At 42.1% G+C, this 26,849-nt stretch overlaps 1 protein-coding gene across 1 annotated transcript in view; it reads left to right on the top strand.

The window, feature by feature from the left end:
- Positions 1–864: 864 nt before the first annotated feature.
- ACSS1 (acyl-CoA synthetase short chain family member 1) overlaps positions 865–26,849 on the top strand; it is a 167,223-nt gene continuing 141,238 nt past the window's right edge. The window contains exon 1 of the mRNA XM_089669805.1: positions 865–1,412. Coding sequence (XP_089525931.1) covers positions 1,025–1,412 — 388 coding nt within the window. The 5' untranslated portion in view covers positions 865–1,024. The remainder of the gene's footprint in view (positions 1,413–26,849) is intronic.

Here is a 26,849-nt window from a genome sequence, read left to right as displayed (position 1 = left end):
TTCCCTGAGAAAGGAGTGACGTCACTCTGAAATGCGTTGGAACAATTAGAATAGTATCTCTGCAATCATGTATCTTGGTGATACAACATATTTTAACATATTTTCATGACCAGGCAAACACAGTTATACTGGGTATCCTTATCATGTAAGTTCACATTCTGATGTTGATGCTGTACTGTGACTCTGAATGATGTATTATACTGTATGTCTATGTGTTACAACAATTTTTTGATAAATAAAAAGTTTGTACTTTTTTTTAAAACTTCCTTGGTATAACTAAGCCTTTAAAGTCCCAAGCCTTAGGGCTCCCCTTTTTTTCACCAGGATAACATGAAGGGCCATTTGGAAGCAGTAAAAAAAAAAAAACGCTTGACGCACATAAAAGTGGCTGCAAAAACGCCCTGGTCTTAGAGTTTTTTGCAGTGAATTTTGTTGGGCTGGCAGGGAAGTGGACCCTCGATTTGCATAGAATGTCCAATTTAAATGCCCATCTGCACAGTCAACGCTTGGTGAACAAGACCTTTATTAATAAACTTGTCTCTTTTTATCAAGAAGCAAGATTGCATTTCCCTGTAGAAAGCAGAAATGTCTTGTGGCCCTGGACTGATAGAGCAGAGACAGTCCCTGCAGAAACAGCAACCCTGATAAAGCGAAACATCTGCATCCAGATAAGAAAAGAACCCTGAGAAGGCGGGAATGTGAGGTAACTGGCAACTAGACAAAACTATGACGAGTGGGACAACGCCAGAGCACATGTGGCATTTACACAGAGATTACCATGAACTGTAATAGAGGTACAGAGAAAAGAAGTTGCTTCTATTTCCTGGATATGAAATGAGGAGGAGCTGTTGGCCTGTGTAATTCTATCAGCACTGCTCTAGCAGATGGTTTTGCAGTTGCAGTGATCATCAGCACAGGAGCTCTTCCACCAAGGAGCCTGCTGAAACTTTCCACTCACTTTTGGAGAGTTATGCTGCCAGCGTTTCTCTGATTCCTTGAACATCCTTGCTCATCATCAGTCAGCATGGCAGTCAACCTGGCAAATAGACTACTCCTGCACCAGCTATTCAGCAAGCAGCCTACTTCTTCAAGGATCTGTACATGGAGAAGACTTGGGGTCAGATATTGTGTCTCCTACCAGAAACAGAAGGTCCAACCGGTGGTCCAACCAGCTCAGCATGTTCTTGGACCTCAGTGGGATATCCATTCCTACATGCCCGAAGCAACTGCCTTACCCAATGTGCACACCTACCAAGACCTGGTGCAGTGTTCTCTGGAGGACCCCGAGACATTTTGGGGGGTCTTGGCCAGGGAGAGGCTGATTTGGGTAAAGCCATATCAGACAGTGAAGGACTGTGACTTCACTCAAGGCCGGGTGAGATGGTTCCTTGGTGGTCAGTTAAATGTATCTGGTGAGTGGTGATAAGTTCTATGATTGCATTGAGATTTAAACTCTAACCAACCAAACTTTAGCTTGCTTATCATAAACAATTGCCGATTTTTCTTAACGTTCTCCTGCTGATCTCCTGCAGCTGCTTTGCATCTGTGTGCACTCACTCTGAGGTTGGCCATACACTATACAATTTTCTTATCATTGTGTTCATGTGCAGACAGACGCCATAAATGATGGCAGAGACTTTTACTAGGGGTATGACATTACACAACGGTCATCGTCGCTACAGACCAGCTGCTGGTCTCTATTCCTTCCGCAAGTGTGCATCCGAATTGCCGCGTGGTTTAAGATTATAAGTGTGCTGATTTTTGGCGTCATCCCAGGCAAGCTTGATGCCATATGGATTGCTCCTAGCAGGGATCTGCTACAAATCAGGGGCGGACTGACAAATCATGGGGCCCCTGGGCAATAGGGGATCATGGGGCCCCTGTGTCCTTGCCCAAACTAAAAAAAGCCTATGAAAAAGGTACCAGGGGCATCTCATGGGGCCCCCTACTGACCCCGGGCCCTCGGGCAGTGCCCGAGTTTCCAAATCGTCAGTCCGCCCCTGCTACAAGTACAAAATTTCATCGTACATTATGCAATTTTCTTTAAAAAATTGCTTTAGATTTACCAAAAACCATATAATAGGAGGTCAAACCTAAACAAAGCTTTCAATTGTAGCCAATTAGGCAAGCCCTTGCACTACATAGTTGAAGGTAAATCTAAAGGAAATTGGGCAGAAATTGGACAGAAAATTGTATAGTGTATGATCAGCCTTAGTCTCTGGTCACACTGGATGCGAATTGGCAATTTGCAAGCCATGCGAATTGCAAATCGCATGCCAAGTTGCACCCTATTGTCCATAATTAAAGCGGTCTTATCTAAAATGTACATGTACGCACCAGGTGAAAAACACTGAGATGTGAACCTGTCCCATAGGAAATCATGTTAAATGGACTGCTGTGCGTTTCTGCAAAATGCAGCAAAAAAAAAACGCATAGGTGTGAACCTAGAATGAATTAGCCAGTTCACACTACATGCGTTTCAGTGTGCTTTTTTTCTGCATCCAAAACACACAGAAAGGTTATTAATGTCATAGTTCACATCAGAGCGTTCTGGTTGCAGAAAAAAAAGGCTGCATTTTCAGGCTGCATTTTTTCTGCACTAAACTGTACTGGAACGTGGTAAAACGCATTAAAAACACGCCAGAACACACTGGAACGCAGCAAAATGTATCAAAAACGAACTGGAATGCACATTTCCCTATTTCAGTTGAAGAGAGGGGAAAAAATTAATTGAAATGCATCAAAAACGCACTGAAACATGTCAAAAACGCATAAAAAATGCACAAATGCAGAAATGCATCTGGAATGCATCTGGACTGCGTTTCTATGGTGTGAACCGGCCTTAAGAGTGACCACAACTATGTAATATAAGATCACTTCTAAATAGTTCATGTTTATGTAATAATGATCTGGCAGGCCCTTGCATTACATAGTTGATAGTAGATCTGAAGAAGATTGTACAATCGGGTTGTATAGTGTATGGTCAGCCTTACATTACAATAACAAGTAATAAATTAATTATATTAACATGTAGTTAAAAAGCTATGTGCTCGCCAAACCTGATGTTCGTTTTATCATTGTGTTCATGTGCAGACAGACGCCATAAATGATGGCAGAGACATTTACTAGGGGTATGACATCACCAGGGGCGAACTGACCATTTGGAAACTCGGGCACTGCCCGAGGGCCCGGGGTCAGTAGGGGGCCCCATGAGATGCCCCTAGTACCTTTTTCATAGGCTTTTTTGAGTTTGGGCAAGGACACAGGGGCCCCATGATCCCCTATTGCCCGGGGGCCCCATGAGTTGTCAGTCCGCCCCTGGACATCACACAACGGTCATCATCGCTACAGACCAGCTGCTAGTCTCTCTTCCTTCCGCAAGTGTGCGTCCGAATCGCTGCGTGGTTGTAGATTATAAGCGTGCTGATTTTCAGCGGCGTCCCAGGCAGGCTTGATGCCATATGGATTGCTCCTAGCAGGGATCTGCTACAAATATAGAATTTCATCTTAGCGGGGTCAGTATTTAGTGAAAGCGTGGTAGAGCCTCTGTTATGTAAACAGCGCACTTCTACAGACATCCTTTGTGGTTGGCTTCATAGTCTGCATACTTTTCAATTAACTGATTAAAGGAACAGTCCACTCAGAATCATGTCTGTGCTTCATAAATTAAAGTGAAGCAAAGCCATCAAAGGCCATAGATCAGCTGATTGTCCTGTCTGTAGCAGGGGCAGACTGACCATTTGGAAACTCGGGCACTGCCCGAGGACCCGGGGTCAGTGGGGGACCCCATGAGATGCCCCTGGTACCTTTTTCATAGGCTTTTTTGAGTTTGGGCAAGGACACAGGGGCCCCATGATCCCTTATTTCCTGGGGGCCCCAAGAGTTGTCAGTCTGCCCCTGGTCTGTAGTAATGTGATTGGCACCGTCAGTGTGAACGGCTAGCAGGACGCAGAATAGGGAATTACAGAGTTAAATTGTCTTCCGCAGTTTTCATAACAGTGACAGTGCTGTTGCTACACTCTAAGGAGTGGGCTGGGCTCAGATCTGACTTCTGATTGGGTAGGAGATCCATAGAGTGGGTGTGTACCCTTCAATGAAGACGTCTCCCTGAGCAAGTTCTGCTGGAGTCACATGCTGTATTGTGCTGCTGATGGTATTGTGAGTGCCCCGCTGCAGGTGTGACCTAGTACTTCTGGTTGCTGTGCCAAGGACAAAATAATTGCTATTGGCACAACACTTCTTCATGATCATCCACCCAGTACTGATGTAAGGGCTCATTTATACCTGCCTTGCTGCCTGAAGAGTGATCCACAGAGTGATCACTTTTCAAACAGTGATATAGCTGCAGCTGACAGGCAATCAGGAGGTGACAATGCCCCCTCCTGAATGTCTTTTTTTTTTTTTTCCAACCCAAACAACTTTTAGGGTTCATGTACACTGCAGCTGACAAACTCACGTTTAGGAGCTGTTCAGGTTTTTCTCAGCAGCCCCTGAACTCACCCTAATGTTTTCCTATGTGTCCATGTACACATTTTCATTTACAGTTGTTTTCAGGCAGTTGAGTTTACAGTCGTTTTTTTGAACGCACCAAACTTGTGTTCAGCGGTTGATTTTATCAGCGTTTCAAACGCAAAACGCTTGTAAACGTAGCTAACCGCGTTTATAAGCGTTTGGAAAATCTTCCATTTCCAGATGCTGTCCAGAGCCTTTTTTCATCATGAAAAATGCATGCAAAGCGTTTTCCAGGTACTCAAATGGACCTGGTACACCATACTTTGAGGTTTCACATGAAAGAAAATATGTTAGACACTGCTGCAATAATTTCTGCACAGAAATGAGCTGGAACACATCCAAACACCACAAAAAAAAGACAGCTAATCTCAGCAAATACTGCTCTCTCTGCTTCTTTTCTCTCTATTTCTCTCAAAACGTCTGAAATAGTTAATTTTTTTCCTGAGGTTATCTTTAAAAAAACGCTTCTAAACGCAAATGCTCATAAATGCTTATAAACGCGGCAAATCGCGTTTAAAAGCATTCGTGTTTGAACATTTTTTTTAACTCTTCCCGTTCCCGATGCAGTCCAGAGTCTTTTTTCATCATGAAAAATGCATGCAAAGCATTTTCAAGGTACCCAAATAGACAAAACACTGAACACAGGATGTTCCTACTAAGCTTGTCACACATTGTAATGACCAATTCACACCTCAGACCTCTCCCACCCTTGGAAACAAAAGATATGTTAATGACTATTCACACTTCAAATTCCTCATGAAGACCCCCAGCCTGGTGGCCTTAATGACTCACTCCACCAGACACCTTTCCCACCCTTGGAACCACAAGAAATGTTACTGAGCAACTCACACCTAAGCTAATCTCAACACATACTGCTCTCTCTGCTTCTCCTTTCTGTATTTCTCTAAAACAGTCTGAAATAGTTAATAATTTACCACTTTCCAGTACATTCTGGGCATTTAGGAGGTTCTCCTGTCTTTATCTTTAAAAACCGCTTCTAAACGCAAACGCGCATAAACGCATTATGCAAACGCGGCTAAACAGACTTTTTTAACCTACATTTTTCAGCAGTAAGTTTCCATCATTCAGAAGTGTCCCTTGTACATGGGGCCTTAGGCTCCATGTACACAGGACATTTCTGAACAATGGAAACTGTAGGTTAAAAAAAGTATGTTTTGCCGCGTTTGCATACCGCATTTATGAGTGTTTATGCGCATTTATGAGCATTTGCGTTTACAAGCGTTTTTTAAAGATAACCTCAGGAGACCTTCCAAAATGCCCAGAATGCACTGAAAAACAGTAAAAGATTAACTATTTCAGACATTTTGAGAGAAATAGAGAGGGCAGAAGCAGAGAGAGCAGTATTTGTTGAGATTAGCTGTCTTTTTTTTTTGGTGTTTGGATGTGTTCCAGCTCATTTCTGTGTAGAGATTATTGCAGCAGTGTCTAACATATTTTCTTTCATGCGAAACCTCAAAGTATGGTGTACCAGGTCCATTTGAGAACAGGGGAAATGCTTAGCATGCATTTTTCATGATGAAAAAAGGCCCTAGGCAGCATCTGGAAACGGAAGATTTTCCAAATTCAAACACTAATAAACACGGTTAGCCGCGTTTACAAGTGTTTGGAGTTTGAAACGCTGATAAAATCTACTCCTGAACGCAAGTTTGGTGCGTTCAAAAAAACGACTGTAAACTCAACTGCCTGTACATGGACACATAGGAAAACATTAGGGAGAGTTCAGGGGCTGCTGAAAAAACGCAGAAAAGCTCCTAAACGTCAGTTTATCAGCCGCAGTGTACAAGGAGCCTTATTGTCAAGAAAATGGAAAAGTGGAACAGTGCTTACAGAATCTTCAATAACATAAAAGTACAATCAGAATACAAAGGATTACAACTTGGATGCACAGATCCTGTAAAAACCAGATGCATTGACCAAACAGAACAAAAAATCTAAGGATCCATGGCCACCTTGACAATATATAACTTTTTTACTTTTTTCTTCCCTTTCTCATATATTAAAAAGGAAAGTACAAATGACTAGTAATTAGTATAATTATTATAATAATTACTAGTAATTTGTACTTTCCTTTTTAATATATGAGAAAGGGAAGAAAAAAGTAAAAAAGTTATATAATTATTAATTAATAACTGGTTCACCTGAGACATCATGAAAATAACTATGGGTATACAGGAACACCCTCGGGAGGAGAAATGGAGTTATCTGCCATATAATAAATAGTCACACCTGCAAGAGCCGATCTACTAATAATTGAGAAGAATGTCTTTCTTAAATTTGAATACTGCACAACTGTAAGCCTAGCATTTGCATTTGCAGAGCGGCCCCATTCACTTGCATTGCTCACAAGCATCATGGCCGCTGCATATCTGGCTGCTTTAGTAGCTTCAAGAGGAAAGGGGGGGTGGTAAAACAGCAGCTTGACTACCTATTTTGACCGTCATCCCCCCACAACTGCAAGTGTAAACTAACCAAAGGCACAGTACATTTCTAGCAGTGAATGTGGCGTTTGTTTGGTACAGTCCAGCCATTCCAAAATCAATTGTTAAAAGCAAACATAATCTTCCCAATGATATTCAAATGTTCTGTGAGTTTTCGTACAATTTTTCCTAATACTTTTCAAGATTTAAAATTCTATCCATCTATGCCAGTGGTCTCCAAACTGCGGCCCAGGGGCTGGATGTGGACCTTTCCTTGCCTTTATCTGGCCCTCAGTGCACTTTTCCTCCCACTGATACAAAGCACTATTCCTTTCCTCCCACCAACAATGGAGTATAATTATTGATAGTGACGTCAACAATGAGGCACTATTTTTCCCACTGACACCAACGATGGGGCACTGTTCCTCCGACTGACACCAACGATGGGGCACTATTCCTCCCACTGACACCAACGATGGGGCACTATTCCTCCCACTGACACCAACGATGGAGTACTATTCCTCCCACTGACACCAATGATGGGGCACTATTCCTCCCACTAACACCAATGATGAGGCACTATTCCTCCCATTAACACCAACGATGGGGCACTATTCCTCCCACTGGCACCAATGATGGGGCACTATTCCTCCCATTGACACCAACGATGGGGCACTATTCCTTCCACTGACGCCAACGATGGGGCACTATTCCTCCCACTGACACCAACGTTGGGGCACTATTCCTTCCACTGACACCAACGATGGAGTACTATTCCTCCCACTGACACAAATGATGGGGCACTATTCCTCCCACTGACACCAATGATGGGGCACTATTCCTCCCATTGACACCAACGATGGGGCACTATTCCTCCCACTGATGCCAACGATGGGGCACTATTCCTCCCACTGACGCCAACGATGGGGCACTATTCCTCCCACTGACACCATTGATGGGGCACTATTCCTCCCACTGACGCTAACGATGGGGCACTATTCCTCCCACTGACACCATTGATGGGGCACTATTCCTCCCACTGATACCATTAAAGGGCAATATTCCTGCTACCAACACCAACAATGGGGTACTATTTCCCCCTCAATGACACCAACAGTAGGGCACTATTCCTCAAACTGACACCAATGATGGGGTATTATTCCTCCCACTGACACCAATAATGGGGCATTATTCCTTCTACTGACATCATTGATGAGGCACTATTTCCCTCCCACTGACACTAACAATAGGATACTATTCCTTCCACTGACACCAATGATGGGGCATTATTCCTGCCACTGACACCAATGATGGGGCACTACTTCCTTCCAATGACACCAACAATTGGACACTATTCCTCAAACTGACAGTAATGATGAGGCACAATTCCTCCCACTGACACCAACAATTGGGCACAATTCTTCCTACTTACAGCAATGAAGGGGCACTATTCCTCCCCCTAACACCAAAGATGCGTTGTTTACTCCCACTAATGCCGGGACAATATCTACTCCCAATGGCCCCCCGAAAGTCTGATGTACAGTAAACTGAACCTATGTTTAGAAAGTTTGGAGACCCCGGATCTATGCCATAAATGGATAGAATTTTTGAATCTTGAAAAGTATTGGGAAAATTTGTAGGAAAATTCTCTGAACATTTGAATGTGGTTGGGAAGATTATGTTTTGCTTTCTATGGCCATCTTAAGTAAATCAATTTTATAATGTTTTCCACTTTTAGGGCCCATTTACAGTTGCTATACATTTTCATTGCTATACATTAAATGTCATGTGTCCAGCTACCTCATAATAAAAATAGTGCCTGTTCTCATCTCAGCACTGTGGCGTGTTTTTAAAAATACAAGACGATCCGTTTCTGCTTTTTAGAGCTTTTTAAAGTCTATGTAGAAGTCAGTGTCACGTTATACATTTTGGTGCGTTGGCAAAAGGTGTTAACAAGCCTTGGTCAATGGCCAATAAATGTATCCACTACAAATCCTAAAGTGAAAAATGCATCAAAAACACATCCCAATGCATTAAGGAAATGTACATTAATGCACAACAACCCACCTGTCTTACAACCAGTTTGTGGCCATTCCAGAAGTCAATCATTTGATCGATTTATGTTGATGGGACATGTGGGAAATCAGCTACAGCCACTTTTCAGTGTTTTTTGACTGCAGTGGGTGCAGCTCTCAGAATACAATGTCGCAGCAAGGGGATTCCTCCATCCACTTTGTGTCTGTTAGTTTTCAGCTCACTGCTAAACAAAAAAAAAAATCTGTTTATAGACAGCTTAAAGATTCATTTTTTTTTGTAAAATAACAAACATGCCTATACTTACCTGCTGTGTGCAGTGGTTTAGCACAGAGCACCTCGGATCCTCCTCTTCTTGGGTCCCCCGCAGGCTTCCTCCTGTCTGTTGGGTGCCCCCACAGCAAGCAGCTTTCTTTAGGGGCACCCGCTGCTCTGTGTGTCCATTCACACAGGGAGCCTTGGCTTGGCCCCACCCTCCTCTCTCCTCATTGGCTGACTGGCTGTTATTGAAAACAGCAGGAACTAATGGCTTGCTCTTGCTGTCTCAGCCAATAAGGAGGCAGAGACCCGGGACAGCCGAGGCTGTCATTCACATTGCTGGATCGCGGTGAGGCTGAGGTAACTATTAAGGGGTAGGTAAAAAAACCTTCAACCTTTACAACCACTTTAATGCTACAACGCACTTCTATGCAGACGCATAGTTCTAAATGGGTCCTTGAACAATTATTATGACAGAATATTTCTGGTGTCCACTGGTTTTATTGAGATGGATATCTTTCATACATTAAGACAGCTCATAGGATTCTATCAATGGTTTTGTATGCATATGGTCCATATCCCCTTGACGCCGACGTAACACAAATATGCTGCCTCATAGAACTGGGCTTTTTTCCATGGGGCCGCATATTTGCGTACCTGTCTTTCTGCTGGGAACGCACCACACAGTGCGTTCCCAGCAAAAAAACCGCAGTGTCACTGAGAGCCCCGGGTCCCGTTCTAACGATCGGGACCAGGGACTCCTGATTTCGGGTCACATGATTGCTGTGATAGCCTCTGATTGGCTATCTCAATGATCAGTCACTGTAAAGCTCGGCCCCCTTGTGTTTTTTTTCCTCTCTATGAATGGAGGAGAGAGATACATTGTATATCTCTAACTCCTGGCATAGAGGGGAAAAATGTTTGTAAAAAAAAAAAGAAAAAGAAATAAATATTAAAAAATAAAATTAAAAAATAAATAAAAAATACCTAGATCAAGGTTTGATCTAGTTCAGTGCCAGGGTAAGTGTTTGGGTCAAGGTCAAGGTCAAAGTTCAAGGTCAAAATGTCAGGGTCAAAGGTCAGGATTTAAAAAAAAAAATTGATATCAGTGTCAGTTAGTGTCAATGTGTTTTGGGTAAAAAAAAAACAACAAAAAACAAAATGTGCACTATTGTTTCTGGGCTGTACTACTGGTACAAACAACAAATAACATACACATATATGGTATCCCTGCAATCGTCAAGAGCTGGAAAATTTATTTTAGGTAGTTCTTTGGTGGTAGGTTATGGTAGTCACAAGAAACACACAGCTAAATTTAAAAAAAATATTTTTTTACTATTTTGGGCCAGTTTGCCTTTGATAATAAAAAAAACCAGGAGATATCCATTACCATTTACTACCAAATGAAAGCCAAATTTGTCCTGAAAAAAATGAGGCATAATCCACCTGGATGTACAAAGTAGTTGTGATGATATAGACGGTTTTACTAACACATGTTAACGTTGCAAATTTGTGCTTAGGCATTAAGATTTGTTTTACCCTTAGGCATGAAGGGGTTAAGAAGCTCTCCGAGTTGTCGGCTACCTATATTGTGGACATATGCTCTTACCCAGTAGGCGGAAGTTGAAAAAGCCGTATGGGGGGGGGGGGGAGTGCTGAGGACTCAAACAACCTATTAATGTAAATCTTTATTGGTTACTTAAATACAGGATCCCCAAACGGACGCGTTTCGTCTTCACAAAGCCTTACTCATAGTATACTGGGTAAGAGCAGTGCACATATTCAAATGACCAACTCCAACTTATTGTGCTGATGATCGTTCCGCACAAGCATCCCTGACATATTTGTCATCATTCACATACCTCCCAACTTTGAAACATGAGAACGAGGGAAACTTCTGGGAGGTAGTGCCCTGCAGTGTGAGTAGTGCACCACAGCAAAAAAAAAAGGGGTTGTGGCCAAACTGTTATAGGTGGAAGTGGCTTCAGAGGCATGGTTTAACAAAACCCAGACTTCCTTGAACCTATGACATATGCTTTGATTCCTGTGTCCAGGGCTGCTGACAGAAGCCACGGGGCCCCATACAGCAAACCTGACAGGGTCCCACCCCGCCCCCCCAAAAAACACAGTTTACTATGCTTCAGTTACGAATGAACACAGTGAGTGATCAGTACCAATCACTCATTGTGTTCATTAAAGAAAGGAAGGGGCAATTATTGGAACCAATCCCCTGTACGACTCTCTCTACAGCAGCTGAAAGCCAGTGGGAGAAGCCAGCTTTCAGCTGCTGAAGAGAGAGCCATACAGGGGATTGGTTCCAGTAACTGTCCCCCACACTGTGCTGATCACCTTCCCTGCCCACTTCCGATTCACATAGCTGCCTGGGCCCCCCTGCTGTCCTGGGCCCCGTACAGGAGGACTGGTGGTACCCCCTTATCCACGGCCCTGCCTGTCCCCCAAGCAAGCATCTCACAGACACATATTAACCTCAGCACAATCATTAAAAAAATCTTCCACTACATATGGTTTTGCACACAGAGAATAATGACAGAGAGCTAACACTTTGTCTTAACCACATGATCCCGATCATATAATCGCTGTGATAGCCTCTGATTGGCTACCACAATGATCGCTCACTGTGCAGCCCTTCCCTCTGTTGTCTCTCCTCTGTGAAGAGGAAAAACAACAGACTTGTCTGTTAGTCCCCGGTCACACTGGGTGCGATTTGGCATGCGACTTGCATGCCATACGACTTGCAAATCGCATGGCAAGTCGCACCCTATTGTCCGCAATTACAGGGGTCATATCAGTGCAGTTCCAAATTGCATGCACTAGTTTTGGTGCAATTTGCACAGACATCTGTGTCAGATGTCTTGCAAATTGCACCTCAAATCAGCATGTCCTCCAAATTTGAAATTGTGCGACTCACAGTGAAGAATTTCAAAGTTGGGATCGGTACAGGGGCGGACTGACCACTTGGAAACTCGGGCATTGCCCAAGGGCCCGGGGTCAGTAGGGGGCCCCATACTTACTTGTTCTGTGCAGTGATTTTGCACAGATCAGCCCTGATCCTCTTCTTTTCAGGTCCCCTCTGGTGCTCCTGGCTCCTCCTTCTTGAGCTGTGCCCCCACAGCTCGCCCTTGGGGCACCTCTGCATGCTCGTCCCTGAGCTGTTGCTCTATGCATCCATAAGACACATTGAGCCGTGGCTCAGCCCTGCCCTGCCCGTTCTCTACTCATTGGCTCACTGGCTGTGATTGACAGCAGCAGGAGCCAATGGGCTCTCGTTGCTTTCTCAGCCAATGAGGAAGAAGAGGCCCCAGACAGCATTGGCTGTCAAGTACGTTGCTGGATTGGAGGGTGCTCAGGTAAGGATTGGGGGGGGGCACTGGGGCGCTGCACACAGAAGATTTTTTACCTTCATGCATAGAATGCATGAAGGTAAAAAATCTCGAGCCTTTAGAACCACTTTAAGCACAGGACCAAAGGTGTAATATATTATAGCTTACCAGCCCTTAGATGTGGTGGCTGTATTAATTTATCTTTTTCAGGCTAAGTGCATTTTCTGCAAATTGTGAAATTACCTGCTGATCTGGTCTAAAGCCACGTACACATGGGCTGAAAATTGACAACCAGCCAGTTTGTACACTGGCTTCTGTCAAATGGGCATGCTGGAAAATCAACATGCGATTGGCATCTGATCAGTATTGGCAGCCAGTGTGTTCTGGTGGTGGTGGTGGGGGGGTTCCCCCTGTCCAGGGGCGGACTGACCATTTGGAAACTCGGGCACTGCCCGAGGGCCCAGGGTCAGTAGGGGGCCCCATGAGATGCCCCTGGTACCTTTTCCATAAGCTTTTTTGAGTTTGCACAAGGACACAGGGGCCCCATGATCCCCTATTACCCGGGGGCCCCATGAGTTGTCAGTCCACCCCTGGATCGGTATGACCGATGACTGGGTGTTAGTGAGGCAACAAAACATTGTATCTATTCATCCCCCCTAATGAGAAGTCTGTACAAAAAAAAAGCATTCACTATATCTGGTCTCCCACAGTACACAGAACATGGAAGTGCAATTATTTTAGTAAATATAAACTGCTAAATACCTTTTCCCATCAGCAGATAAAGCAGTCTTGTGACTGTTATCAGTGTCCAGCAGAGCACTGGTTAAAGCTTGTAGGAGGAGTTTTCATTCTCTTCTTAATGTCCTATGAGGCTGCAGGACCCCTGACCCTCTGTCTGGACAGTATTTATAAGCCCTGTGCTGATCACATGCACTCCCCCAAGAAAAAAAAAAATGCAATACACACCAATACTGAGCATGTGCAGAGTGACTCCCAGAGCTCTGTACTATCAGTAAATGGATTGGAGACTGTGGAAGAAGGGGAGTATCAGAGAAGTCAGGATCAGACAGCCTTTTTATACAATGTGGAGTATTAACCCCTTAGGTTCCACAGTGCGTATGACAAGCATGCTTTACTGCATAAACAGACCGATTTTACTGTTGTGGGTTTAGTAACACTTTAACTTGTTCAGTTCTTTACCTAGTTAACGCTAGGTTCACATCTGTGCGGCTGCACCACCCGCACAGAGAAATGCGGACCCGCGGATGGCACGCTGCCCGCACTGGAAAACACAACTGTACTGGGAACCGAGGTTCCTGTACGGGCTGCATTTTCGGAAGAAGTGCAGGAACTTCTTCCCTGCGTGTCACAGGCACAGGAGTCCATTCACAGCCGCATATATGTGTAGTGGGGGTTAGTGAGTGTAGGTGACAGTGTTAGTGGCAGTGTGCCAGTTACTTTCAGTGGCAGTATAAATATCAGTTAATGGCAGTGTAAGTGGCAGTTAGCGACAGTGCAAGTGGTCATTAGTGGCAGTGTAAGTGGCAGTTAGTGGCAGCGTAAGTGGTCATTAGTGACAGTGTAAGTGGCAGTTAGCGACAGTGCAAGTGGTCATTAGTGGCAGTGTAAGTGGCAGTTAGCGACAGTGCAAGTGGTCATTAGTGGCAGTGTAAGTGGCAGTTAGCGACAGTGCAAGTGGTCATTAGTGGCAGTGTAAGTGGCAGTTAGTGGCAGTGAAAGTGGTCATTAGTGGCAGTGTAAGTGGCAGTTAGTGGCAGTGAAAGTGGTCATTAGCGTCAGTGCGAATGTTAGTGTAGTGTGTTTAGGTTGGACAGAAAAAAATATGTACAATTGTTTCTTGCCCGAGTACAAATACAAAGAGCAAATCACACACATACTGTATGTGGTATTGCTGTGATCGACAGTAGGAGAATTTATTTTGCAGGTTTTTAGTGGTGGTGCATGATATATACAGCATAAATATATACAGTTTAATAAAAAAGGTTTTTAATTTGGGCCAGTTTTCCTTCGATAAAAAACAAAAAAATCTATAAACATCCATTAATACTTCCCACCAAATGAAAGTCCAGTCTGCCCTGAAAAAAAAAGTCTAATGCTCCCGGATATACTAAGTAGTTGTGATGATATGTACAATTATACCTACACATGTCAAAGTTGCTAAATTGGACTTGGATGTTAGTTTGTTTTGGCCTTGGGCATGAAGGGGTTAACGCATGGTTCTGTTATTGCCGGAGGCAATGTTACTAGTTGCCTTCACTCTATGGACAATTGTGTTACCCTCCTCATTGGTATTCACACTGGATACAGCCTCAGTCTAAGGCTGTGATGAATGGAAGAACCACGAGACATACTGAAGCTGAACTCTAGACCGATATAAACAAAAAAAAAAAAAAAGTTATGTATTTTTTGAAGTGTATCTAAACACAAAACAAACATTCAATATATTGCAGCTTGCCCGTCCCTAGAGGTGGTGGCTGCATTAGTTTTCCTTTTTTCAGGCTTATTTTTATTCAGGCCTTTATTTTTGCTCGGTAATTGTGTGAATAGTACACTTCCTGTCCTGATGCCTTCACTATATCTATGGAGCTATGGCTGTCACCCAGATTGCACAAACTTGTCTACCTTCTTATTTATTACTTGGGATGATAGGATTAGTAGTCTATACAAATTAACTCAAAAAAAGTTACAAGGATACTGCATTTCTGGCAAGAGCAGGTATTTTCTGTACTTGCTGAAAATGTTGTTAGCATGAAAAGTAAAAACTAGTGAAACCATCACATCTAACCCAAGGTTTACACCTAAGCGTTTCTGCAGCGTTTTGCATTTTATAGAAACGCAGTACAGTCCATTTAACATGATTTCCTATGGGACACATTCACATCTCCGCGTTTTCACCCGCTGCATTCTTTGGAAAGGGTCAGGGACTTTTTTGAAAAAAAAGTAGCATTTTTTGTTCTATAGACTTCAATGGAAACGCTACAGAAAACCATGTATTACTTTTTTGCTGCGTTTTGCATTTTAAATCTGCCTAGCAACAAGAAACATTTTAAAATGGGAAAAAATCACAAAACGCATCAAAAATGTGGCAAAAACGCAATACAAAACGCAATGCAGAAATGACTCAAACGCAACCTGCATAGGTGTGAACCTAGCCTGAAGACTGCTAAACTAATTTCTCAAATGTTTCTTTTTTGGGTTTTATTACCCAAAATAACCCTTTAAGAAATCACCATTTTGTTATTGCAACAAATGTAATTATATGAATTTCAACTGAATTTAGGCTCCTGTGATCTGCTGGAGAAGGAGGGTACAGCACTCCGCACATGTACTTTCCAGGAATATAGATATTAGAAGAGAACAGAGTGAGCCGAGGGATGAGCTCTTCATTTCACAGCTGATCCTTTAGACTCCATGAACACTGCAGCTGATGAACTCACGTTTAGGAGCTTTTCTGTGTTTTTTTCAGAAGCCCCTGAACTCTCATTATTGTTTTCCTATGTGTCCATGTACACATCATCGTTTACAGTCGTTTACAGTTGTTTACAGGCAATTGGGTTTTCAGTTGTTTTTTTGAACACACCAAACTTGCGTTCAGGAGTAGATTTTATCAGCATTTCAAACGCCAAACGCTTGTAAATGCGTGCAAACGTGGCTAAACGCGGCTAACTCTTCCATTTCCAAATGCTGTCCAGAGCCTTTTTTTCATCATGAAAAATGCATGCAAAGCGTTATCCCGGTACTCAAATGGACCTGGTACACCATACTTTGAGGTTTTGCATGAAAGAAAATATGTTAGACACTGCTGCAATAATTTCTGCACAGAAATGAGCTGGAACACATCCAAACACCACAAAAAAAAAAGACAGCTAATCTCAACAAATACTGCTTCCTCTGCTTCTGCTCTCTCTATTTCTCTCAAAATGTCTGAAATAGTTAATTTTTTACTGTTTTTCAGTGCATTCTGGAAGGTCTAATGAGGTTATCTTTAAAAACGATTCTAAACGCGCATAAACGCTCATAAACGCGTTATGCAAACGTGGCTAAACAGACGTTTTTAACCTACGTTTTCCAGCAGTCATTTTCTATCGTTCAGAAGTGTTTTCCAAACGTCCCGTGTACATGGAGCCTTACAGTCCGGTCACACGTTGGGGGAAGTTGTATTTCTGAACTTCGATAAATTCAGTTCATCAGCATGGTTATCCTGTCTGGCAGGGCTTTGTAAATCTGAGGACTGGACAGACAGAAATGCTAAATTTCTATACTGTTTGAAAAAAGCACTTGCAAGCATGAAGCACATAAGAGCTGCATCTTGTATAATTCTGTACAATTTAGAAAAAGAGTTTTCCACAGTGCAGTAGTGTGGTAAATCCTATACATTTTTGGTTCTTATTCCCCAGCTAGATGAACTGGTCCAGCACTCGGCCATGGCGGATGGACATGATTGCTGAGATCCACCTGAAGCAATATGTTTGACATTTATCTGAATGGGATATCTCTCTATTTGGGACACAGCAATAAACACTTGACAGAAGGTCTTACACATCCCTAGACTATTAAAACTAAAAAAGTCAAGATTTAATGTTCATTATAAATATAAAGAAAAAAAATAGGTATAGCCAACAAATCTGTTCAGCATACACTGATCACTCTTGAACAGTGAAAAGTAGGGAAGATACTTGGGTGCATTCTGTATTTCCACAAACACAGTGTTTTCCATCCTATACTCAATCACAATCACAGATCTTGTGTATCTCCAATCTTTATCTTTTGAGTTGTACCTTTAACAAAGCTACTTCTAAATCTGTAATCTCTTATTCGTGTGTCCCTTATGTACTCTTTATTCCCATGTACATTTCTAGATTTATTCCACTCAGGGCTTAGATGATGACTTCAAAATGTTCATTGAATCCCAGAGATGCTAATTGTCTATGGAGGACCCACATTTCCTACAACATTCTCCTGGTCAGCCATTTGAAATCCTGTTTTGTATCAACTTCAATAAGGATATAGGCTGGAAGTGGCCCTTGCTCCATACTTCAAGAAAGACTTTGTCAATATATATTGAAATATTTAGTTGCCACAAAGGCCAACTGTCTAAAGTTGGCCACATACTAGTATAATTTATGTTCAAAATGTTTCTTTTTTAGAATGTGCAAGAGGGTTGCAATTGGGCTAGTTAGGTTCTGCCATAGATTGGGAGGGTTATTGTGTTTCCAGGCCATTTTTTCTTGGCGGGTTTCTCTTGGCCCGACCCACTGATCCCATGGATATATAAAGGGCAGTGGTCTGGAGCCGGAGAATTTGCACACACATGCATACCTTGGGATTTTACCACTTTGTCTGAAAACTCCACCATCATGTAGGGGGGATTCAATGACACCAGCTGCTGGATACTACTGACAACTATGGACCTTACTACTATATACTTCATCTTTATGCAGCTATGCTGGGGCAGCATACAAGCCTGAGTTAAGGTTAGGGACATAGGTAAAAGAACTGTTTTATTACACTATGGATTTTGTTATGCTCAGAGTCTTGGAGTAAAGTGTTGAAACTTTGCCTTCTGCCTGGTCTGAAGTTATTTAAAGGAGTGTAATGCAAGTAACCGGAACATTTGTATAGCTCTGGGTCACTAGCATACTGAAGTATGAAGAGACAACACTTAAGAGTCATCCTGGTGCATTACAATAAGTGGTTGCCTTTGGTAATGGAAGTCAACAGTCAGTTAATGCAGCCTGTTGGTAGTGTGTCCCTGTTTTAGGTGGAACACCCATTATCAGCGAGGGAGATGTTGTCGGCACGCCTTCCGCCAAGGTCTGTCTCCCATAGCAACAGGAGCAGACTCATACTGCAGGGGTCCCCATCCTTTACAGAGGTATGGAAGTTCACGTCAAGTGCACGTATGGAACCAGCGCTAGGTGCACAACAGAGCCCAATCCACTGCTGGGAATGGCAGTGGAAAACGCTGGACAGATGGATGTGGACAAGGCTCAGTGTGTCCCTTCTAATTGCAAGTCTAAAGTGAGAGTGTACATTGTCATGGGGACCCGAGGGTTAACTGGAAAACAGTTATGGTGCAAGTGTACACTGTGTACATTCATCTTTAAGAATAGAGGCCCACCTGAAGGTTGAGTTTTCCCTGATGGCAGTCCCAGATGATAACGGCACAGAGTAAAGGTACCCCATCAGGGGCGTATTTACCACAAGGCAAACAAGGCACTTGCCTAGGGTGGCATTTTTTTAGGGGGGCAGCACCTCCCTCTAGAAGAAGGAATGAAAGAAGGGACACACACACCATGGGAATCAGGTGGGCTCCGAGAGAAGCTGTGAGCTGCTTCATGATGTATGTAGAGCCTGACTCTCCTTCCCGGTGATGCCCAGAGCTGTGAAGATGAGCATCTCTCTATCGCCGGAGGGAGGAGGTAGTGGAAGGCTCTCCCAGCTGGGGGGCAGAGGTGTTGTTGGTCAATGTCAGGCTCTATCCGCAGGAGGGGGAAGGGGGGGTTGTGTTGGCCAGTGTCTGTGGGGGCAGACAATGTTTGTGTTGCCTAGAGCAGCACAAAACCTAAATACACCGCTGTACCCCATATGCAAAGTAGAGATTCTGTTACAGGTGCCTAGCATAGCCAGAAGAACCCATCAGGGGGTAGGCCTCTCATGTGACTCACACTTGGCGTTCAACGAGTAGGGGAACATAGACAGAGTGTCACCCCAACCTGCCCTTCAAACGGTCCATTTTCTAAGCGTTAATGGGGTCAAATTGTCGCTCATTTGTGATGCAGTGATGAGACAATTTGAAGGATCAGGCTGAAAACTTTTTCATGAGTGATTTTCTAACAGTGCATGCCAATGGCTGTCACCTTATGAGCTAAAGGGGCCTCAAATGTGGCCCATGACATCACCAAAGGTTTACACATAATATACAATATATGTAATGCTTGAAAAGAAAATTCTGACCTAATAAAGGAAATGATATCAGAGTGTGGACATACTGCATTTGTGGCTGGTGATATGCTACAGAAGACAATACAAAACTGTTCCCACTACAGGCTGCGGAGGTCTGAGCGCCGTGCATAATATACCAAAGGGTTGCAGGTTGGGCACCAGAGGTATATGTGTTTTTCATTTGGTAAAGTCCATTCACTCCAAGATCAAATTTTAAAAGCAAAATGAAATTTTGAACTACTTTTGAGCAAAATTCTTCAAGACATCAAATGTAGTGAGGATTTTCACACATATTTTTGTTTGAACTTTCATTAAAAAAAATCTGCTAGCGTATAGCCACCTTTAGGCTATATTCACATGGACTATGAATGGAGGGTCCAGCACCCATGTTGCATTGGCCTCTATTGGCATGCATTTTTAAAAGAAAGGTGCCGCGCTCTTATATTGGAATAAGAATATACAAATATGATCAATAATTGAATGAAGATATATATGAATATGATCAATACTCAACTGACAAACGTAATATTTTTATGAAGATTTAGTAAAGAAGGCGAGAAAGAGAGAGAAAAAAAAAAACTCTCAATTAATAAATAATCTACCTCTAAGATCAATTTAATCTGTAAAAAATATATTAATCTATAAAAAATATCTGTAAAAAAAATCTCAAAAAATAAATTAAAAATGTGAATTATATGCTAAAAAATGAACATAAATTAATTTATAAATACATAAAATGCATATAAATCGATTTATAAATACATAAAAAATGATGAATTTATACCATTTCAAAAATAAATTAATAAATATAGATCAATTCATGTATTTATACATTTTCCACTATTGTATCGTAATAATCAATAAAGTTCACCAAGTCCCCTCAGAATGAAATATGATGAAGTCACTGCAGTTATTCGACTTTTTTACTTGACTTGATACCCTTGTCTGCAATCAATTGCTGGGTCCATTCCTCTGTAGAAAGGCAAGCTGTATAATTATCCTCCTTGCTCCTATGGATTAGGCTGTGAATAGATCCTATATTGGGCTAGTATCTTCAGCCTAGGATCTCTGCTTTTTCTCCCTGACCAATCCCCATGGAACCTGGAAATCACTGTAGTAGACACGACTGACTACTCCACTCACAATTCCAGTCCTGATCAGGTGAGGACAAAGAGGAGAATATCGGCATGCACTTTTGTCAACTCAAACTTGGAAAAGGTTCTGAAATGAATGGAACTAGTGCAGTATGATGGGGTGCCCACAAAATGTGGATATACAAATCTGGACAGGAAAGGCAGATAAAAATCTTAAGTCCTTATCTGTCTAAATGTTTCAGGGCAATTACTCAGGCTTTAAAGCAAGAGTCATTTACAAAGAGAGGTCAACAACTGGCTGCCTTTGTGCCTTCCCTGTGGCAAATTCCCTTGTGAACACACTTTTAGAGAGTGTCTCTGTTTTTAGTGCTGATTCAAATTAAGGGAAAGGTTCACCTATCATCAAATAATTCTTGGTATTCAGGATAGACAAGTATTGACAACAGATGTTGATGCCCCCTCTCACCTTGACGCTTTCACACTCTTACTACTTAAGCTGCAATATGTATGATAGCCAAGGGCTTTAAATGCCATTGTGTGACAGAGTATCTAGCCATCACTGATAGAATGAAAAAAATGTATGTTTTAAAGAAAGATGTAAGGTGAAAAAGGTGTTCTGAAAGGAGACTACAGAGCTGTTACCTGCTGTGATTACCTCATGGTTACATTGAGTAACTAAATAAAGACTTCATCCAAGAAAAGGTCCAGTCTGGTTCAAGATGGAAAAAAATAATGGATACCCAATTTCAATGTAGTTTACTGAGTATCAGGGTGGATTTGATTTAAATCAAACTGATTTAAATCACGATTTAAATCACGATTTAAATCACTAGTCAGTAAGGCTTGAAGTTAGGATGAAGGTCTTTTTCTTAACTCTGTTCATGTTATAACATTTTTGCTGTGAAGAAGAGGCATGTGATCTCCGCTGAGTCAAATTCAGTTTTGAGAACTGCAAAACTTTGATAATATCTTGTAGGCAGAGAAACTGCCCAATAATCTTACAAAAACCTCTGGAAGAGCATGACATTGTGAATGGATTAATGGAATTTATTTACCAAACAAATTAAACATATAAAGCCTTATTCTACATAATTAAAAAAATAATCTTTTTTTCATGATGGAATAACCTTTGGATGGTAATATATTTTCCTCAAAAAGCATTTTATTTAAAAAAATCCGATTTAAAAAAAAAAAATCCGATTTAAATTAAAGAAAAACTATTTTTTTTATTTTTTTAAAAAAATCGTTGATTTTTATCCACCCTGCTAAGTATGTATTTATACAAGGTGGTCATACCCCCTCCTCCCCTTAACAACAACTTCTCAAGCATGAATAAATTTAGCTGCTTCCTCATAACTAAAGTCCTTCCTGTTCGTCATGTACCTGTACACGGAACCTGAGATAATGAGGATCGCCTCTTGCACGGTTCCCATCTGAGCACCCCTGGAAGCTGACACAGGGTTGCAAGGGTGACTGAAAGTGCCAGGGTGCAAACACTGTGCACTGGAACTTGAGAACACTGGTATCTGGTGAGTAGCAGTACAGCTGGCAGTAGCTGAGAATGTGCCAAGTTTACTTAAAGGCGGAGTCAGGTCCCAAGCTTGTCTATTGGCAGTGGAGTGGAAAGGCACCAAGTTGTAGGCAGGATCACAGTCAGAGACGGGCAAAGGTTGGCAACAAGCGGGCAGTGATGTACAAATTCGCTGGGCAGGAGCATAGTCAGTAATCCATGCCAAGGTAGGTATCGGAGATGAGCTGCAAACAAAAGTAATACAATAGCAAGATCTAGTGGAAGCCATGTCAATTACAGAATCTAAATGAGTATCATTATCTGGATCAAGAACACAGAAGCAAGACTGAAGACCATTTAGCAAAGAGTTTAAATAGCCCTCTTGGCAGCAGTGGATGTGAGCGTAAGTCCATGCATGTGCCTGCTCATATGTGCTCGCAATAATGCATGTGCACTTAGACTTCTATGCCTGCAAAAATGTGCATGCTTATGCACACACATATTGGCCTGAAGACCCCTTTCACACAAAGGGTCCGATCAGGTCCACCTGTCAGTTTTTTTGGCGAACCTGATCAAATGGTCCTTTCACCCTTATAGACTGGTGGGTGTAAATAGACTTGTGCCCATTTACACCCCTCTACCTCCGGTCTGATTCAGTCCACTAAAAACAAATGGCAGGGGATCCGTCCTCCTCTGTCTAGGCAGATCGGATCAGAGAGCAGTCGGGTGTAAACAGACAGTCCGCTTACTCCTGGCCGCCCATAGAGCTGAGTGGGCTCTGTCTATGTGGACATGGACCTGTCATCCACCCTCTCTGCTCTGATCAGCAGGGGACCAGTGGACAGATCCCTGTCAATCACAATGGAGTTTGCCCTGTGTGAAAGCGGCTGACAGCTGGTACATAGTTCATAGCTGTCCCTTTATTACTTAACCATTTAACTTGGCATTGACAATACAGGCTTGTCACAAGAAATTTATATTAGGCATGCTTTAATGATAATAAAATATATCCAAGCCAAAGTCAGAAGATTAGACTGAAAGACTTGGGATTCAGCAAGCATCAAAAGTTGCTTTTGGAATCATTACCGAATGACTGGTTGATGACATCCTCAAAGTTAACAACTAAACTGTAGACAGGAAATAAATGAGGTAAGCTTGGGGACTACCTCCTTCTTTTCAGGTGCTTTAGTAGTGAGCAGTGCTTGGGTCTACATAGGCACCTATATCTCTTCTAACTGGGCCCCATAAATCTCAGGTCAATTGTGGGCCTTCATGCAGATGCATGGTCTGTACAAATGGTGTGTATGCCCCTAGCTCCCTCCTGTCTCCTTGAAAATGTGTTCTGCACATGTTCAGATTGGTTGAATATGCAATTTGGGGCCTATTGATGAGGGAGACAGCAAGCATCCCTAATGCCAGTCTGTCCTGGGGGAAACAATAGCCAGGAAAATCCAAACTGGCCAATCAATTCTGTCACCAAGAAGGCTCATCCACAGAATATCTGGTAGGCTGGGGCTGCATGTGATTGCTTCTCACGCCTACCAAAATTTCTGTCAATGAACTGACGTACTCACTGTTAGTTGTCATTAGCCACTGTGTTTAATGCAGCAAACCTCTTTATTTCATAGTGAATTTGGTGAAGTCCAAATAATGGGATGGCCAAGGGACTGGAGAGTACAAGGCATTTGCTGTCACTTAAGACCACATTAACTTTTGATATGCTTTTCAAACTCCTTTGCATGTGTTAATTGTGATAACAAATGAGCTGGACAGTGGAACACCATTTCCATTGACTGTACTAGTATACCATATACTGTACATAATTATTTATAGCAGGCTACATGAATGGAAAGTCCCAAAGTAAACATTTGAATCATAACCATATTTCAGGACAATATTTTGAGAAATCTGTGCTCTTCACCAGGTTATAGGAAAAACATGGTGACTGCAGTAGCTTATGTCCCCTTATGAATGTGCTAGCTTCCTGGTTTTTGACACCTCCAATTTAATAATCAGACTCACTGACCCAAAACATGTATATTGACAAGGACATCTGATTCTGCTTCTCCATATCTGCAAACCTATCCTAAATCAGTGATTTGGAAGAATCCAATTCAGAGGGTTGGCAACTAGCATTTTCAGAAGAGAGTCAGCAAGATCAGTGTACAAATTCCTTATGAAAGGTTTATTTTTATCAGATGAAGGGTGAAAAACTTTCAAAATTGTACTCCTCATTTTTTGGTGGGGGGTGGGCAGTATGAGAAATGGCCCCATCCATACAGGATATTGTGCTAAACCTGTAGGTAAAAAAGAGAACCAGAACCTTTGCTATGTGGAAGAGTGGGTTTGATAATAAAACTGGCAGTACCTCCACCCAGGACAGGGTCTTGCTGAATAGAGGGGATTCCCTTCCTAGGAAATTAATCAGTAATATAATAAAAGTAGTTGGGGACAGAAGAACTACGGCAGTCAGCATATAACTTTAACCATAAGTATATAGACCCAGAGCAGTATAGAAATAATATGAGCTTTATATATGAAGAGATTAACAACAACAACAATAACAGTACATACATCCAATGTACAAACAGGTATTATCAGCAAAGGGCCCAATAGGAGTCCTAGTGGAATCAGGCACATATACCCGAGTATATATAATTATTAAGAGAGGTACCTCAAGATGAATGTGGCAGCAAAGTCCAGTTGTAGGGGCCTCTGAGGATGGTGCAGTGACTTTCTTTGTGTTGAAGACCTGAAGACAAGATCTGCGCTCATTTGAAGATCCTCCAACTGTTGTCCAACCAGCTTGGAACAGAGCTTCTCACTAGCAGTAAGTGTGGTGTGACACCAGAACTCGGAGTCAGCCTATCTACTCTGCTTCTAGTCCCTTCCTAATAGTTTCTAATCTGACATGCAACTGGACCTCTAAGCTAATGATCCTGAAGTGGCCACCGGATACCTAACCTGGCTCTAGCCTATGCTGGTTATCAAGCTTTAAACTAAAACTAGCTATAGAATCCCAGACCAGAAGGCACAGGGTTAAGTAGAATAACAGCAGCTGCATATAAACTATATTGCAATAAAAAGTTTCACCTACCCATATACTGGAAAGTGACCACTACGCATACAGTATCACAGACCTAGCTATCTGGCACTGTGCAGGAAAATAATAACAAGGACAGGGCAGAGATACTCCGCCTGTCACAAGGATTTAGATATACACTCAGCAGCTGCAGTTAAACTATCCTTTAGTTATACTTTAAGTAAACCAACCCCAATGATTTCCATATTTAGGTTTCTATGCAATACTGTTGAAAGAGCTGAGCCAAAAAGTCAGAGACTTCTCAAAATTGGCTATTATATTTTTACATTCCTGAAATGTCACATACCTGAACCACCATTTAACTACCGCATTCATTTAATTATGTATTTCCTTTCTGTTAATTGACTTTAACCCCTTTTTATGCAGCATTTAATGAGCGTTTTGCAGCATAGTGAATTGACAGTTTTAGGATCACAAACGATATTTAGGGAAAATGTTTCCGAACACCTAAATACCGCACGCGATCTGCTTTAGTGAATGGAACCCAGTATTTGCTATTCAACGTACTTGTGCATACTTTACAAAGTCAAATCATGTTGCCATGACCTTCCGCTGGATTCTTCCTAGCACATGGTACAAAGTAACACTATGGCCTAGTAGAAGGGACAGTGATGTGAGCAAATGTGGGGAGATCTCGCTATTGGAGTCTCGGAGTTATGTACTAGAGCAATACAAAAGTGAAGATGTTACTTTTAACACCCAATCAGAGAGACACAAGAGATCTGAAAGTGTGTTAATGACTATGGACAACTTATCCTTTATCTTTCCTGCAGCTTTTATACATAACCTCCAATAACCTCTTGTATGAGGAAATATAGACGTGTATCCTACTACAACCTGTACACTCCCACTATACTCTATTCAATGTTTAATTTCCTTGTAAATATGCATCACAAGGTCTTTTGGTGTTAATGTGATTATATGCAACCACAGCCTTTTCTTGAATATTACCATGCTGAGTGATGGATGGGAGTTGTTCTAAGCTCCTGACTGTGTGTTCTGCACTATTGCTAAACTGCTAAGTGGTTCCACCTTCAGGACAGATGGAACCTCCTGTTAGAGGTGTATCCTTTATGTTAAAATATTTTTTGTATGGATTTGAAGGTCCTCTTGTCATTGAAGAAAGAGTGCCATGGTTAGATTTAGATCTTTGCCTTTCAATCCTCCTTCTGTCTACCACTCAACCTTCTTTCTCAAAGATGACAATGTTTTTCATGATCGAAAACTTACCTCTTCACTTTTTATTTGGTCTATACTGTTCAGACTCTGCCTTTTCTCAACCTTTTTATCCCAAATCAAATAATTTCTTGCTTTCAGGGAAACTTTGTTATAATAATTTGTCAGGTGCCAGTGCAAAGAAGGCCCCTTACATTTGGGGACAAGGGGAAGAACTCTTAGCCACTTCAAGTACAGACACTTTCACCCCCTTCCAGTCCAGGCCAATTTTCAGCTTGCAGTGCTATCACACTTTGAATGACAACTACGCGGTCATGCAACACTGTACCCATATGACATTTTTAGCATTTTTTGAGACAGAGCTTTCTTTTGGTGGTATTTATTCACCACTGGGATTTTTATTTTTTTGCTATATAA

The sequence above is a fragment of the Staurois parvus genome, unplaced genomic scaffold (assembly GCF_062004578.1).
Source record: "Staurois parvus isolate SC_StPar_1 unplaced genomic scaffold, SC_StPar_1.0 ptg000081l, whole genome shotgun sequence".
Taxonomy (NCBI): domain Eukaryota; kingdom Metazoa; phylum Chordata; class Amphibia; order Anura; family Ranidae; genus Staurois; species Staurois parvus.
Note: the sequence above shows the minus strand (reverse complement) of the source record. Positions and strands in the feature narration are given on the sequence as shown.